The sequence below is a fragment of the Xyrauchen texanus genome, chromosome 5 (genome assembly GCF_025860055.1).
Source record: "Xyrauchen texanus isolate HMW12.3.18 chromosome 5, RBS_HiC_50CHRs, whole genome shotgun sequence".
NCBI lineage: Eukaryota > Metazoa > Chordata > Actinopteri > Cypriniformes > Catostomidae > Xyrauchen > Xyrauchen texanus.
In genome coordinates this window covers 2,812,674-2,827,704 of record NC_068280.1, presented here as the reverse complement: position 1 = coordinate 2,827,704, position 15,031 = coordinate 2,812,674, and the positions used below count along the sequence as shown (strand labels likewise).

The 15,031-nt window shown below is 42.2% G+C and overlaps 1 protein-coding gene across 1 annotated transcript in view; it reads left to right on the top strand.

Annotated features, from left to right (window-relative positions):
* LOC127643859 (tuberin-like) overlaps positions 1 to 15,031 on the top strand; it is a 61,323-nt gene that overhangs the window by 35,542 nt on the left and 10,750 nt on the right. Inside the window, 7 exon segments of the mRNA XM_052126776.1 lie at positions 369 to 497; positions 5,139 to 5,300; positions 6,453 to 6,605; positions 6,992 to 7,104; positions 7,252 to 7,506; positions 9,810 to 10,010; positions 14,086 to 14,231. Coding sequence (XP_051982736.1) covers positions 369 to 497; positions 5,139 to 5,300; positions 6,453 to 6,605; positions 6,992 to 7,104; positions 7,252 to 7,506; positions 9,810 to 10,010; positions 14,086 to 14,231 — 1,159 coding nt within the window.

Genomic DNA, 15,031 nt, shown 5'->3' with positions numbered 1-15,031 from the left:
ACAAATATATCTGTTCTTTTCTCCCACTATATTTCGTTGCTTTTGTAGAGTGCTGAAGTATATTGCTCACTTTATGCCTTGTTCTGTGTCTGTTTACCTTATTTATGTTTTTTCTCCTTCTTTTAAATGTCGTACCTGTTTTTCTGGTTCATGATGTGCACTGCTGACCAAGTTACTTTGTTTTCCTTTCACTTCCTTATTTGACCCCTCCCCATCCCTGATTGGGCCCTGCATGGTGGGTGTGGTTTGGGGGTGTGTACCATCACCCTGGATCCGTCACCTGTGATTGGTCGCTGGCCCCATTTCGTGACACTCAATATCCCCCAAATTTCCCCCTGACGCACCCGACCCGTTTGCCCTCGGGGCAGTTTGCGGATGACCAAAGTGGCGAAGCAGGGCCCCAGCGCAAACTCACCCGTTAAAGACCTGAAAGATCTGTCGGCCATGGACGCCTTCCGCTCCCGAAGCATCAGCGTATCCGAGCACGCGGTGCGCAGGTAGAGGATTTTTTGTAACCTCAACAAACTCTGTTACTACAGCAACCAATATCCCTTTGCTTTTCTTTGTTGGTGGGAGGGGCTTGGCCAATGTGGGCGGGGCAGTGAGGGCGCGTTATCTTGGCGATGTGAGGTGGGCGTGGACGTCTGGTTTGGGCTCATTCTGATGGGGTCGGAAAGGGTGCATGCTGGGGGAGGGTTTAGTTTTATTTGCATGTGCTGTGGCTTGTGATGACCACTTTTAATATTATTCCTTTTTTATTTGAAATGAACCCTACTGCATTTGATTTTACGATGCTTTGTTTATTTGTGTTTGTGATGATGTTGATTTGATTTTACAGAACAAATGGCCGCATGCTCAATAAAAAGGGGTGGGTGTCCGGCGACATTCACGTGATAAATGACTAGCTTTACTCTGTCTTTGCCGTTTGTTTGAACGGGACGGCCTGCAGTCATTTGACTCCCAAACACTAGAGGGTGCATTTCAAACCTGCTGCTTGTCTGGGCCTGTTTTATCTCTACTTATACCATGAAAGCACATCATATTTACACACTTTTTACACATCATCCAGGTAACGTATACAAGATTACTGCATCAGGTTGCATTTTGAATTGTGACCGTGGGAATAAAAGTTGTACAGATGTTTCACTTACATCCTCTTCAAATGCTGTTTGAACTTTCTACAAATTTTGGGAGCCTTTAAAGGGACAGTTCATCCAAAAATGAAAATTCTGTCCTTTACTCGCCCTCATATCGTTTCAAAACAGTATGACACTTCTGTGGAACAAGGAGACATTTTAAGGAATGTTGACCCTGATGTTTCCCATACAGTGAATGCATGGGGTTTAAGTTAAAAAAGGAACAGATTTAAAGGGACAGTACACCAAAAATGAAAACCCTCTCATCATTTACTCGCCCTCATGCCATCCCAGATGTGTTTGACTTTCTTTCTTCTGCAGAACACAAATTAAGATTTTTAGAAGAATATTTAAGCTCTGTCGGTCCATACAATGCAAGTGAATGGTGACCAGAGTTTTGGAGCTCCAAAAAGCACATAAATGCAGCATAAAAGTAACCCATGAGTCTCCAGTGGTTTAATCCATGTCTTCAGAAGTGATATGATAGCTGTGTGTGAGAAATAGATCAATATTGTTTTTTGTTGTTGCTATAAATCTCCACTGTCACTTTCAAAATGTGAACGTTAAAGTGGAGATTTATAGTAAAAAAGGGCTTAAATATTTACCTGTTTCTCACCCACAGCTATCATAGCACTTCTGAAGACATGGATTAAACCACTGGAGTCGATTGGGTTACTTTTATGCTGCTTTTATGTGATTTGTGGATGTTCAACTTTCTGGTCACCATTCACTTGCATTGTATGGACCTACAGAGCTGAGATATTCTTCTTAAATCTTAATTTGTGTTCTGCAGAAGAAAGTCACACACATCTGGGATGGCATGAGGGCGAGAAAATGATGAGAGAATTTTCATTTTTGGGTGAACTGTCCCTTTAAAGCTCCAAAAATGACCAGTCTTCTTTAAGCCATACGATAGATGTGTGTCAGAAAGAGGCCCAAATTTAAGTTGGCATTTGTTGAAAATCTCATTTGTGCTTCATACTTAGACTTGGTGCATATAGACGTTTCGCACCTGATTTGATGCCGTTGTATATCAAACGGCATTAGTGCTGACAATAAAATGTAAAACACCTCTTTCCAAACAATTTCCAGTGGACAAATGAACTCATTGGTTGTGACAATTAGATGTGTCCTATGACATTCAAGACTGCACAACCTATGAAACCGGCTGTGCATCAATCCCTTGGTCTCGCCAAATTAAGCATGTCTACTCGTGGACATGTTATACCCCCCAAACATGACCAGCAGAGGGCAGTGTGCCATCAGATTCACGACAGCGTCCTGGCAGAGATGAAACCTTTAAATAATTTTCACCCTCAACGTCTGTTTCATTATCCCACTGCATCTAATTACCATAAAATCTATTAACCGGTTCAACACCCTCCAGCTGCAGGACGGTAATGAATATGCTCTCCGGCCGCTCATAGAATATTCGACTTGTTATCAAATAAAGACGCAAACCTCTGCCTCGTCATTGGTTTACTGAAAGCTAACTTCAAGGTCGCTTGATGTCCTCCAATTTACGTTTCTTTTTATTATTATTATTATTATTATTATTATAGGGGATAGGCATGACTTTGCATTAGAAGTCTAAATGATGAAGGCAGGAGAGAATCAACTTCCTGTCCCCAGTCCAATAACACACTGATATTAAGGGATAGTAGGTCAAACTACTCGATGACCAATGGTGCAAACACAAACTGGGACACAAACACCCTCCATCAGTTAATCATTGTTTGTGAGGTGAACTGATGGGGGGCCTGTGTATCTGACGAGTATTGACGCTGACTATCACCGCTGGAGTCGCGAGTTTGAATCCAGGGCGTGCTGAGTGAATCCAGCAGGTCTCCTAAGCAACCAAATTGGCCCGGTTGCTAGGGAGGGTAGAGTCACATGGGGTAACCTCCTCGTGGTCGCTATAATGCGGTTCTCGCTCTCGGTGGGGCGTGTGGCGAGTTGTGCGTGGATGCCGCGGAGAATAGCGTGAAGCCTCCACACGCACTAGGTCTCCATATTTCTTAAATATGATGCCTTAAAATTGCATATACACTGAGCCAAAACATTTCGACGACCTAATATGCACTCGGTCCTTCACGTGCTGCCAAAACGCCATCAACCTGCCACTGCATACCCCCTGAAGTAGTCCTGTGATATCTGGCACCAAAACGTTAGCAGCAGATCCTTCAAGTCCTGTACATATTGTGAGGTGGAGATCCCATGGATCAGACTTGTTGGTTCAGGACATCCAACAGATGCTCAGTCGGATTGAGATCTGGAGAATTTGGAGACCAGGGCAACACCTTGGACTCATCATGTTCCTCAACCCATTCCCGAACAAAGTGTGCAGTGTGGCAGGGCGCATTATTCTGCTGAAAGAGGCCACTGCCATCAGGGAACACCGTTGACATGAAGGGGTGTACCTGGTCTGCAACAATGTTTAGGTAGGTGGCACGTGTCAAATTGACGATCACATGAATGGCCGTGTTTCCCAGCAGAACATTTCCCAGAGCCTCACACTCCCTCCACCGGCTTCTCGTCTTCCCACAGTGCATCCTGGTGCCATCACTTCTCCAGGTAAACGGCGCACACGTACACGGCTATCCAGTTCTGACACGTGGCCATTGTAGGTGCTTTCGACGTCATCATGGTCGCTCTGACTGGTCTGTGGCTATGAGGCCCCATACACAACAAGGTGTGATGTGACACATTCCTCCCGTACCCATCATTCTGTGACTTGTGCCACAGTAGACCTTATGTCAGTTCGGACCAGTCAGTGAAAGTAACATGTTTTGGCTCACTGAGAACACTTCTAGTGTTGGTGTATGAAGACGATGTGGACTCTGCTTGATTTCCCCTGGGATGCGGTTGCCATAGTTACAGGAGGGCAGAATGCTGATAGCTGTCTTAAATTAATGCCATCACCTGGATAATCAGACTGCCGTACACAGCGGTCTGTGTGCGTGCGTGCGTGCGTGCGTGCGTGCGTGCGTGCGTGTGTGTTCATCTGGAATGCATGAAATTGTTTCTCAAACTGGCAGCTGAACTTTTCTAGTGGCTTTTGTGTGTGTGTGTGTGCGTGTTTCCCGAGCGGCCTAGGTGTGCTTTTTAATGACCCTCCAAGTCAATGTGTAAAACACAAACCTTGAGCAGGAGAGAGAAACACTAAAATCAAGTCCCAGTTTTGTGTGTTAGAGAAAATAAGAGACCGATTGCATGAACAAAGTGAAAATCAACACGGGAGATATTTAGTCGAATCACAGTGCTGCTCTTTTCCGTACAATGACAGTGAATGGGGACTGGGATTGTTGAGCTCCCAAAATACTCTGTATATTTTGTGTATGTATTTCAAATCTTCTCGGTCATGATCGGTCACGAAACCGATGAATGAACACGGAAGTGTGATTTTTCAGGGAATTAAATATGTAAATGTCGTTATGGCTTCAGAAGACTGAAATATAGCACACCTGTTGTACGAACCACGTTTATGATGTTTTGATGGCGTTGTATTGTCATTTGGATCTTTGGAGTCAGTACAGAAATGTCATTTTTGAGTGAACCGTTCCTTTATTCAAAGATTTACTTGTATTTTATTTGATTTATTTAAGAGTGTGTGTTTTAACTGCATGCATGTTTCTGATTCATTGCATTTCACCACCTGTCCTAACCAGTTATACGTGATAAAGCGACACAGCCGTTTCGCTGCACAGTGGAATCTCATTGGTCCAGAGTCCACATCCGTTCCGATTGGCTGTTTATTTTGTTGTTTATTCTGCTTTATGGCTGGTTAGGACACTGTGTCAGAGGTTTGTGGTGATAACCATCTAAATTGACCACAGGAAACGACTAGTAAGATTGTATACACCGAATCTAAGCTGGTTGTGATTCTGGCCACCATGTTTGAGTGAAAGCAAAGTGGCATACTGTTGAACTTTGACCTGTTTGATCCCCTCTGACTGGTGTAACCCTATGTGTGTGACCCCTGACCCCCATTCTCTGTCTCAGGATGCAGACGTCCAGCACCACCTGCAGTCTGGGCTCCGCTGATGAGAACGCTGTGATGCAGGCAGATGATGCGTTAAAGACTGTCCACCTCGAGCTGACTGAGACCTGTCTGGACATGATGGCTCGATATGTGTTCTCTAACTTCTCTGCCCTGCCCAAGAGGTGTGTGTGTGTGTGTGTGTGTGTGTGTGTGTGTGTGTGTGTGTGTGTGTGTGTGTGTGTGTGTGTGTGTGTGTGTGAGATCTGCATATGCATTTATTTGTTTTCAGACATTTATAGTAGACACATAATGTTCCCATGGACTTTTAATTTGATTTAGATCAACATATAAATGCATAAGGGAAACGGTATGTTTTTAGGCGCGGTCACATTTTTAAAAGTACAAATATTCCATGTGATATCAATTAAAGGGACAGTACACCCAAAAATAATTTACCCTCATGCCATCCCAGATGTGACTTCCTTTCTGTTGCTGAACACAAATGAAGATTTTTAGAAGAATATTTCAGCTCTGTAGGTCCATATAATGCAAGTGAATGAGGGCAAGACCCAAAAAGCACATAAAGGCAGCACAAAAGTAATCCATAAGACTCCAGTGGTTTCATCGATGTTGTCAGGAGCGATCTAATTGGTTTTGGGTGAGAACAGTCCAAAATATGACTACATTTTTCACTGTAAATCTCGACCGTAACAGTCTCCTTGGCGATCATGATTTCAAGCTCGATTACACTTCCTATAGCGCCATCTAGTGCATGCGTTAAGCTCTAGGAAATGTAATTAAGCTTGAATTCTGGTCTGTTCTTACCCAAAACCAACTGGAGTCTAATTTAACTACTTTTATGCTGCCTTTATGTGCTTTTTGGAGCTGCAAAGTTTTGGACCCCATTCACGTGCATTGCATGGACCTCCAGAGCTGAGATATTCTTCTAAAAATCTTTGTGATCTGCTGAAGTCAGTCACATATGATCTGGGATGGCATGAGGGGTAGTTAATGATTGGGACATTTTCATGTTTGGGTGAACTGTCCCTTTAACATGAGCTCATAAAGGCTACATGCATAATATAAATCGCTGTTTAAAATCCAAAATATTCCCTGTCGACTACCCATATTATAAGAATTACAAATGGAGGAGGATATCGGTCAACGGCCACCAAGCTTTCCATGCATTCACAACTCAAACTAGTGGTTGACCCATATCAAGATGCCTCCGATAATATATGTGTGGTCAGATGTTTTGCAAAATACTGCATTCATTATGTTAGCATGAGAATAGTAGAATTATTTTTTATATTTTCTCTCTCTCTCTCTCTCAGGTCTCCGATTGCAGAGTTCCTGTTAGCCGGTGGACCCAGTATGACGTGGCTGGTTGGGAATAAATTAGTCACCATAACAACCAGTGGTGGGTCTCGAACCCAAGCCCTCCTGGGCCTGGACATGACTGAGAGACCCGGAGGAGTAATGACCAGGTTCAAAACATTTACACAAAGTGTACCGTCTGATACATCACTGTACTGTTGTACTGCCATTTTTGGATAGACCGATATTTCATTCCCACATGTCCGTTCATACTCTAAATAAATTTTGATGTGTGATGCCACTTTTGTAAGAATTACGACACCTGGAAGTATATACACTGGCTTCGAAGGGCCTTAAAGTATTATGGGATATTTATGAATGTGATTACTCTTCGTCCAAGTGACGTCAACTCCTTTCCTCACAAACAGGAAATGGAACGGTCTCGGATGACCACATTTATTGGTCTGGGTTTTGTAAGAAAGTCCCAAGAGGGGAATGAGGATGGAAAACATGACAACAACACTAACAGTAATGTTCCCTCTGCTGCCCCCTGCAGGTCAGACCCATCATTGCACACTCGACAGACCAAAGAGGCTCCTGCTAAACTAGAGTCTCAGTCCAGCCAACAGATCAACACCACCGCTCGCCTCCGGGTCCGCTCCATTTCAGGTGCTCGTACACAAACACACTCAATCTCATGATCTGCTGCCAGATTAAATAAAGGAACCATATTATAACACTTTTGTAACTGATAGTTTTAATCAATGCTTATAATCATTTTAAATCAAGTTCTCTGTTTTATATTTTTCTCTGAAGGTGGTCATGCACTGCGTGCCGGCCCAGCTCAAAGTCTGAGCCCACTCGTGGCATCTCCTGAAGGGGAGTACAGTGGCCCCCTGCCTCCGCCCGGCCCCCCACTGGAGGTCCTGGGGTCCCAGAAGGGAGGAGAAGACCACCGTTCACAGTCCACCTCTCACTCCACCCCGCCGCTCAAAGAGAAGTGCAGTCTGGCAGAGTTTGTGCCCATGTTGACGCAGGGCTGGGCAGAAATCTTCATCCGAAGACCTTCAGGTACCACCACAAACGCAAGGTCTACTTAAAGGGACAGATCACCCAAAACTGAGAATTCTGTAATCATTTACTCATCTGAACGTCATTCCAAACCGTATGACTGACTTTCTTCCGTGGAACACAAAAGGAGAATTTTTGAAGAACATCCTGGCCGCTCTTTTTCATATAATGAAAGTGAATGGGGACTTGGTCGGTCAAGCTCAAAAATGGCAAAAAAGCACCATATACAGTTTCTATTCCATACGGAGCTCTATGTGCACTATATTTCAAGTCCTCTGAAGCCACACCATAGCTTTGTGTGAGGAACAGAACAACATTTGAACAACTTTTATGTTGCTTCTTTGTCATTTTCTAGCTTAACAGCCCAAGTTCCCATTCAGCCTTATTATATATTAAAGGGCAACCAGGATATTTTATAAACGACTCCCTCACTTTGTGTTTCACAGAAAAAAAATAGTTATCCAAAATTGGAACCACATGAGAGAATTGTCATTTTTGAGTCAACTATTGTTTTAATATGCCTAAAAAGTCCCAGGCACACACACACCTTCATTAACCATTGCAAGTGTTACCTCCGTGACCTTGGCACAGACCGTAATTATCACCCGCACGCTCTCAATTATGACACATTTGTGCATGCCACTGAAATTAAATCTCATTAACATTATTCCAAGGGTGTTTCAGTCGCACATGGGCTCGCATGCTCAAAACACAAACACGGCCGCTGGGGCTGCGATGACATTTTAATAGTTTGACTCACACCTGCTCTGCCCATAGGCCTGATTCTCCTCAACGCTTTCCTTTTATCCTGTTCTCCTTCGTCTGGCACTAAATGAAGAATAGCTTGCGAGCATTTCACTTAATTTGTCACAATAATTGCAACATGTCCTTGAACGCTTTCTTCTTGATAAATAACAGAAGTTGAGATGCTTTTCAAATCAGATTTTAGAGAATTACAAAGTTTTTCTATCATTGTTTTTGTCTTTCACACTTTGTCTCTCTCTGTCAGGATCTCACCAGTTTTAAGCGTTTTATTGCTTACATTTACATTTATGCATTTGGCAGATGCTTTTATCCAAAGTGACTTACAGTGCACTTATTACAGGGACAATCCCCCCGGAGCAACCTGGAGTTAAGTGCCTTGCTCAAGGACACAATGGTGGTGGCTGTGGGGATCGAACTAGCGAACTTCTGATTAACAGTTTACCAGTTATGTTGTTTTGACCACTACACCACCACCACTCCATGCTTGTGGTTGGAAAGCTACATTTGATTTGCCATAATTGTGTTCACATACCTTTTGCACAGCGTATTTCCACAGGCAAAGGCGGCGTGAGCAGATGTTGAACACGTGTCTTAATGCGAAGCAGCCTCTTTTTAATGCTGCACTTTATACTCAACCCTAAAATGATATCTTTGTCCACTGAATTTTCAGTGTGGTTGTGTATGAAGCACCACCCACACAGAGGTCACTGCCAAACCAAGTAACTTCCTATTGGTCGTCTGTCAAAATTCACCAACCTCGTGCGAAATCCACAAGTGGATTTTTCGGAAGTCCATCGCGCTAAATTTCAGGATCACCTGTATTCCAATTGAGATGACTGCTAAGTAAACTAAAATGCCAGTATTAAAATATAAAAATAAGAGTACAGTACACAGAGATGCAAACTCCTCACCTTTCGGCAAAACCAAAGCTGGTCACTTTTGTGATTCGTGCAGATCTCTCACGTGATTGATTACAGCAGCGGCCACTCGCGTGCTTTGCTTCAGCGGCGGCCACTCGCGTGCTTGGCTTCAGCGGCGGCCACTCACGTGCTTTGCTTCAGCAGCGGCCACTCGCGTGCTTTGCTTCAGCGGCGGCCACTCGCTTGCTTGGCTTCAGCGGCGGCCACTCACGTGCTTGGCTTCAGCGGCGGCCACTACAAGGAGCCTTGGCTTCAGCGGCAGATGCCCTAACTCCACGCTTAGCTTCAGCGCTAGCCACTGTGAGTCTTAAGGCTGTGCAGCCTGCAAGGCACAACCAGCATGCTTGGCTTCAGCAGCGCGCTTGATGCTTTCTGCAACACTTGTCATGTAAGGCAAAGCGCCGCTTAACTCAAATCAACTGCGTTGAGCGAGCATTGATGTCTGATGCAGTTCATGTGAAACGCTTGATGAAAGGACATTATTGAAACTCATAATATTCCATTAAAAGTTACAAGCCAACGGTTATTTTATTTACTCCCCAAAGCCAGTTTTTAATGTAATTTGGTACCTGGCGAGTGATATTGTGGCATGTCACTGATAATGATCTCTCCCCTCAGGAAACACCAGCTGGCTGATGTGTCTGGAGAATCCTCCAAGCCCGTTCTCCTCCGAGCTCGGCAATCTTCCCCTGCAGGAACTCTCTAGTGTCTTGATGGCCTTGGATGGATTGAAGGAACCCCAGACTGATGACCCTGTTGCCCCTGCCGATGCCCCCCAGCCTCAGCGCAAACCCTGCCTCATCCAGTGCTCCAACAAGGGTAAGCCACTTTCCTGCACATGTGTTTAAAACGGGTGTGACCGATGAGAGGGGAGTAGACCTCAAATTAACATCTGAAAGGATTCATTTCTCAAATACTGTGATTGCTGTGTATCTGATGCATGCCCTAACAACTGAGGCGGTCTGTCAGAGGAGGCAAAGGCTGAAGCTCCTCAAAAATGCATCACAAGCCTTCTTGTGGTTAATGCGAGAGACTTTCAGATTTAGTCAAAGTATCGATGAAATCCAAACTACATAAGGAAGAGCTGTCAAAATCAATGCGTCAATGCATGCGACCAATTAAAGTATAATGCGTTCATTTTTCTTAATCGTGATTTATTATCTTCCCTGAGGTCCCTGAAATGTTAGGGTTTGCACAATGCACATCCAACCAATTACATCCGAATGCATTAAACTGTTCATCTCAAGCGCGACTGTTAACACTCACACCTTGTCTACACCGGACTCGAGTCACGTTGCTTCAAAAGCAATAAAAGAGCCCATTATAATCAATGATGCTGTCTACCATGGAAGGCGCCCAGTATAAAGATCCCTTTCCATTTTGCCATGTACACGTTGGTGCTACTACTGCCAACAACACAAATAAACTATAATTAAAGTTTGTGTCGACGTGTCCGTGTAGACAGCCTTAAGCCTTTGCATTGTGCACGATGTAAACAGGATCTCGGCACCATAAACAGTCATGACATTTGAAATATTCTGTAATGGGACTGTTTAATTACTGTTTTGCATTGAGTCCAAGTGTTTTTAACTGCCCCATCTTTCAATAGCAGTTCCTTTGCAAAGCTTGGATCATGTTATGACTGGTACACAAGCAATCCGCTTTGATATGAGCCAAAAAAAACTAGCAGTCCACGCTGAACACGTTTCCAGTATCATTCTGCACTGAAATGCTTATCGGCGGAAACGCATCTAAATGGTCAAAGACGTCCATCCAGTGTAATGGTGCAAATGCGTCCATAATGCGGTTGTGCTCCAAACAGCAAGAGGCAGCAGCTGAATGACAGAAAATAGCTTCTCTTCTTCAGGGTTGTAACTTGACACCACGTCTTTTAAAAGTGGCCCGAAAGACGTCTTTCTGTGCATGTTTAAATACAACAATAATTTAAAATAGTCCTGATGGGTCCCCTTTGGTGTTCAGGAATAGTTAGGCCACAGTAGGTCTGGTTTGTCCTTCTCTGTTTAGGAACTGAAGCACAAGTGGGCGGGGCAAAGGGTGCAATGATGTGAAGTAGGCGGTCCTGAATGAATGTACCCCAAGCGATGTAGGGTAGTCACTGATGTAGAGAATGAGGCGTTTTTGCAGCTCTGTTTCAATAAATGCTTTTATTGCGTTGGGGATTACGTTTTGAGTTCTAAAATTTACAGTATGTTTTTATAGTAGAAAGACCTTTTATATGACAAAATAGCTAGATGGCTATTCCTCAAGACCCCTTTAACCATCACTAAAACGCTGAATTAGACATGTTTGTTTGCAAGCGCATTTCATTGGCGTTCAAAGCTGCGCTGCCGTTGATGACCTGACACGAATCATAAAACGCAGCTTCACGATTGCTGTAGCAAAGTGGATAGTAACAGTACCGGCAGATGAATATTGTGGGAGATGAGAGATTAGGAGATGTAATGCCTGTTGCAATGGATATGCAACGTATGTGGGTTCTTTTAATTAGTCAAACTCCCAATTAGACTTTGGGAAACATTTAATGATACTTGAATTGATGCTATTTTAGTACATTTCTGTCTTTATACCGTGTAAGGCTTTGTTTGGAAAATGTTGAAAAGAGCAGAGTTGATGGAATAAACCATAACCTGCTGAAGACACATCGACTTCTCAAAGTGATCTCAAATCATTTGACGCAGCAATTTTATTGTCTTTGTGTTAATTGTGGGATTGTTCCGGGTTCAATACAAGTTGAGCTCAATCGACAGCATTTGCAGCATAATGTTGATACCACAAAAATTACCTTTTTGATTAATTAATTTGCCTTTTTTCTTTAAAAAAAAGCTCATCTGTTTTACACTGAGGCACTAACAATGGAAGTCAATGGGGCGTTTCTGTGTAAAGTTATTACAGTTTTACAACTTTGTTGCCATTGTGATTTAATGTCAACAAACCCTAAAACGACAGTAAAAATGGCAATTTAAACAACAGCTCAAATAGTACATGAGCCCCAAAATTGGCCCCACTGACCTCCATTGTAAGTGCCTCATGGTAACCATGGTAATTTTTGTTTATTTTAAAGAAAGTGAGGAACAGTTTAAAATAATTTTTGTGGTAATCAACATTATGCCACACATGCTGCTGATTGAGCTCAACTTGTACTGAACCCGGAATATTCCTTAAAGATGGATTGGTGAAGTAGGCAACTCTGGGTATCACCTTTCTAAAAAAATAACTTTATAAATAAAAGAGTGTTATGCAAGGACACAATCATTCAAATTGCACAAGCTGTCAGATACTGCAGTTTGACCTTGTTGACTGTTTTTAGTATCACACAGAATTAATGAAAAAATAAGTTATTTTTTTTGTTCCTTTTGTGTGTTTTTTAGCATCTATGCACATTTCTTTTGTCATCCACAACACCATTTTTTAATTGCAACCCCCTTCAAATACCTCTCATCCTGTTTCCAGTGTTTCCTCATCACTCCAGATCTGTTATTCTTTCAGTCTGCTACCCTTTTGTTTTGCCATCCATGTCAACTCAGTCCATGCGATGGTGTGTGTGTGTGTGTGTGTGTGTGTGTGTGTGTGTGTGTGTGTGTGTGTGTGTGTGTGTGTGTGTGTGTGTGTGTGTGTGTGTGTGTGTGTGTGTGTGTGTGTGTGTGTGTGTGTGTGTGTGTGTGTGTGTGTGTGTGTGTGTGTTGCTGCTGCGGGCGCTCTCAGCTCTCTCTGCCCCACGATACACCCGGCAAGTTACACAGGAGTATTTCCTGGGCAGGTAGATATCTTACCAGTGTGTGTATGTCGTATCGAGCACACACACGCACTGTGATGTTGTAGAGTGGTTCTGTAGCTTTGTGTCTTAACACTCGACAATCCTCCACAACTAATCAAGGATTTGGTGAACAAAATGATGGAAACAGTGATGGAATTAATTCCTGATTTCATGATCATTTGATTTTTGTCCTGTCCCGTTTCATTCCCTGGAGCTGTTTTTACCTCCCTTTGCTCTCATCCGTGAATTTGACATGAAAGGAATGTGTGAGGCTTAAACTTCGGGCACACACAGAGCTGCTCTTAAATTCTCCATTTGAAACATTTGTATCTCTTTTAAAGGTGTCCAGCCTGTGCACGCTGGTAATGCATTTCCCCTTATGCAATTTTAATTCAAATAAAATGTATATATGTAATATATATTATAATAATTGTATAATGTTTTATTATATTTATGTTATTGCTCTGAAATGGCTTAAAATATTTTTTTATTATTATTTTTAGAGGTATTATTACAGAATTAATTATATTTTTCATATTTATGCATCAATACAACAGTACATGGTAATAAACGGAAATCTTATATCTAATTGGAAGTTTGGTTGAACAAATTGCTGACAATTTAAAGATAATGTAACACTATAATTCAAATACTTTACATTATCATCGCAGACGAGTAAAGCATTGATTAGATGATACAAAAAGTGGCCTTTAAAGTTAATTTATTGTTTAATTAATCCATTAATCGTATGTTTTTAAAACGTCTTATTTTCCATATGACTAATCAGTACATAATCAGTTTCATATACCGTACAGTAGCATATAGAAAGCTTTTAGACATGGATTGAAAGGTACAAAAGTCCAATTTAGATAATATTATTGGGTCTTTAAAAGCAGCATGTTTTAAGCCTTTCAGTGTCAAATCAAGTGTTAAACTCACTTCATGTGTGAAACTCAATGAGCTCGTGTGTGTGCGTTTGTAATTGCTGTGCATGAACCAGAATGAGAGTTTTTAGACTAATCATACATGTCGTAGACGCACAAGGTTCTTCTGTTAATGGATTTAATACGGTTTGTTGTGAAGGCAACTTGTTTATTGTGCCAATGCTACATCCAACAGACTCCGAGGTGGTTTTAGAAGAAGGGGGGCGGAGCAAAGAGGCAACCTCACCATCAGCATCACAAGAGTTGGAAGAGTTTGAGGGCATGCCATCGGAGCCAATTTTCATAAGTGCCGATAAGACACCAGCCGCTGTGCTCAGCAGGGTGAGTATTGTCTCAAATGGCCGGGCAAAAGAAATGTAGAATGACCTCAATACTAGATACTAGACGGAGCTTTTAAGATCGATTAATACGGAGTCCAGAAGTCTGAGACCACTTTCAAAATCTGGTTTACAGTATTTTTCATTTAAACCTGTAAATAAATATGTAATGTTCTGCAATATTTCTTGGTCACTTAACAGATGCAAGCAGATTCGTTACATTGACCTTGTCAATTCTTTTGTACAAAAGGTCAGATTTCCATTGAAGCTCACAAGATGCTCCTTGGAACATTCCCAAATCATGTTTTTTCAGGTGTTCACGTCAACTTCAGTGCAAACTGTCATTAAATCAAGAGGACATGGTCCCACTTTATACTAGGTGTCTTTAACCCCATTTACTAAGATTAAAATGCATACAATACAATGCACTTATTGTGAGACTACATGTTCTTCCACAAACTTTTCACAAGATTCAGATTTGCTGCTACTGTGTTTGAGGTACGGGTAGGTTTATGGATAGGGGTAAGGGTTGGGGTAGGGTTAGGGGGTTAGGTTTAGGGGAAAGGTTACAATAAGTACATAGGGTGTCCGAGGACATACCAAATGCATCATTTTTAACTTTGCATTCTAATTGTTACACTGACAATTGATTATCTGATATGAATACATTTGTACTAAATAGAACAATAGAACAATACAAAACAGAAGTACTTTCATGAGTGGATTTAGACTTTTGGACAATACGTTTGGTTATTTTGAGATTTTTTTTTTTTAATTTTTTTTATGCATTAGCTGGAAAAAATG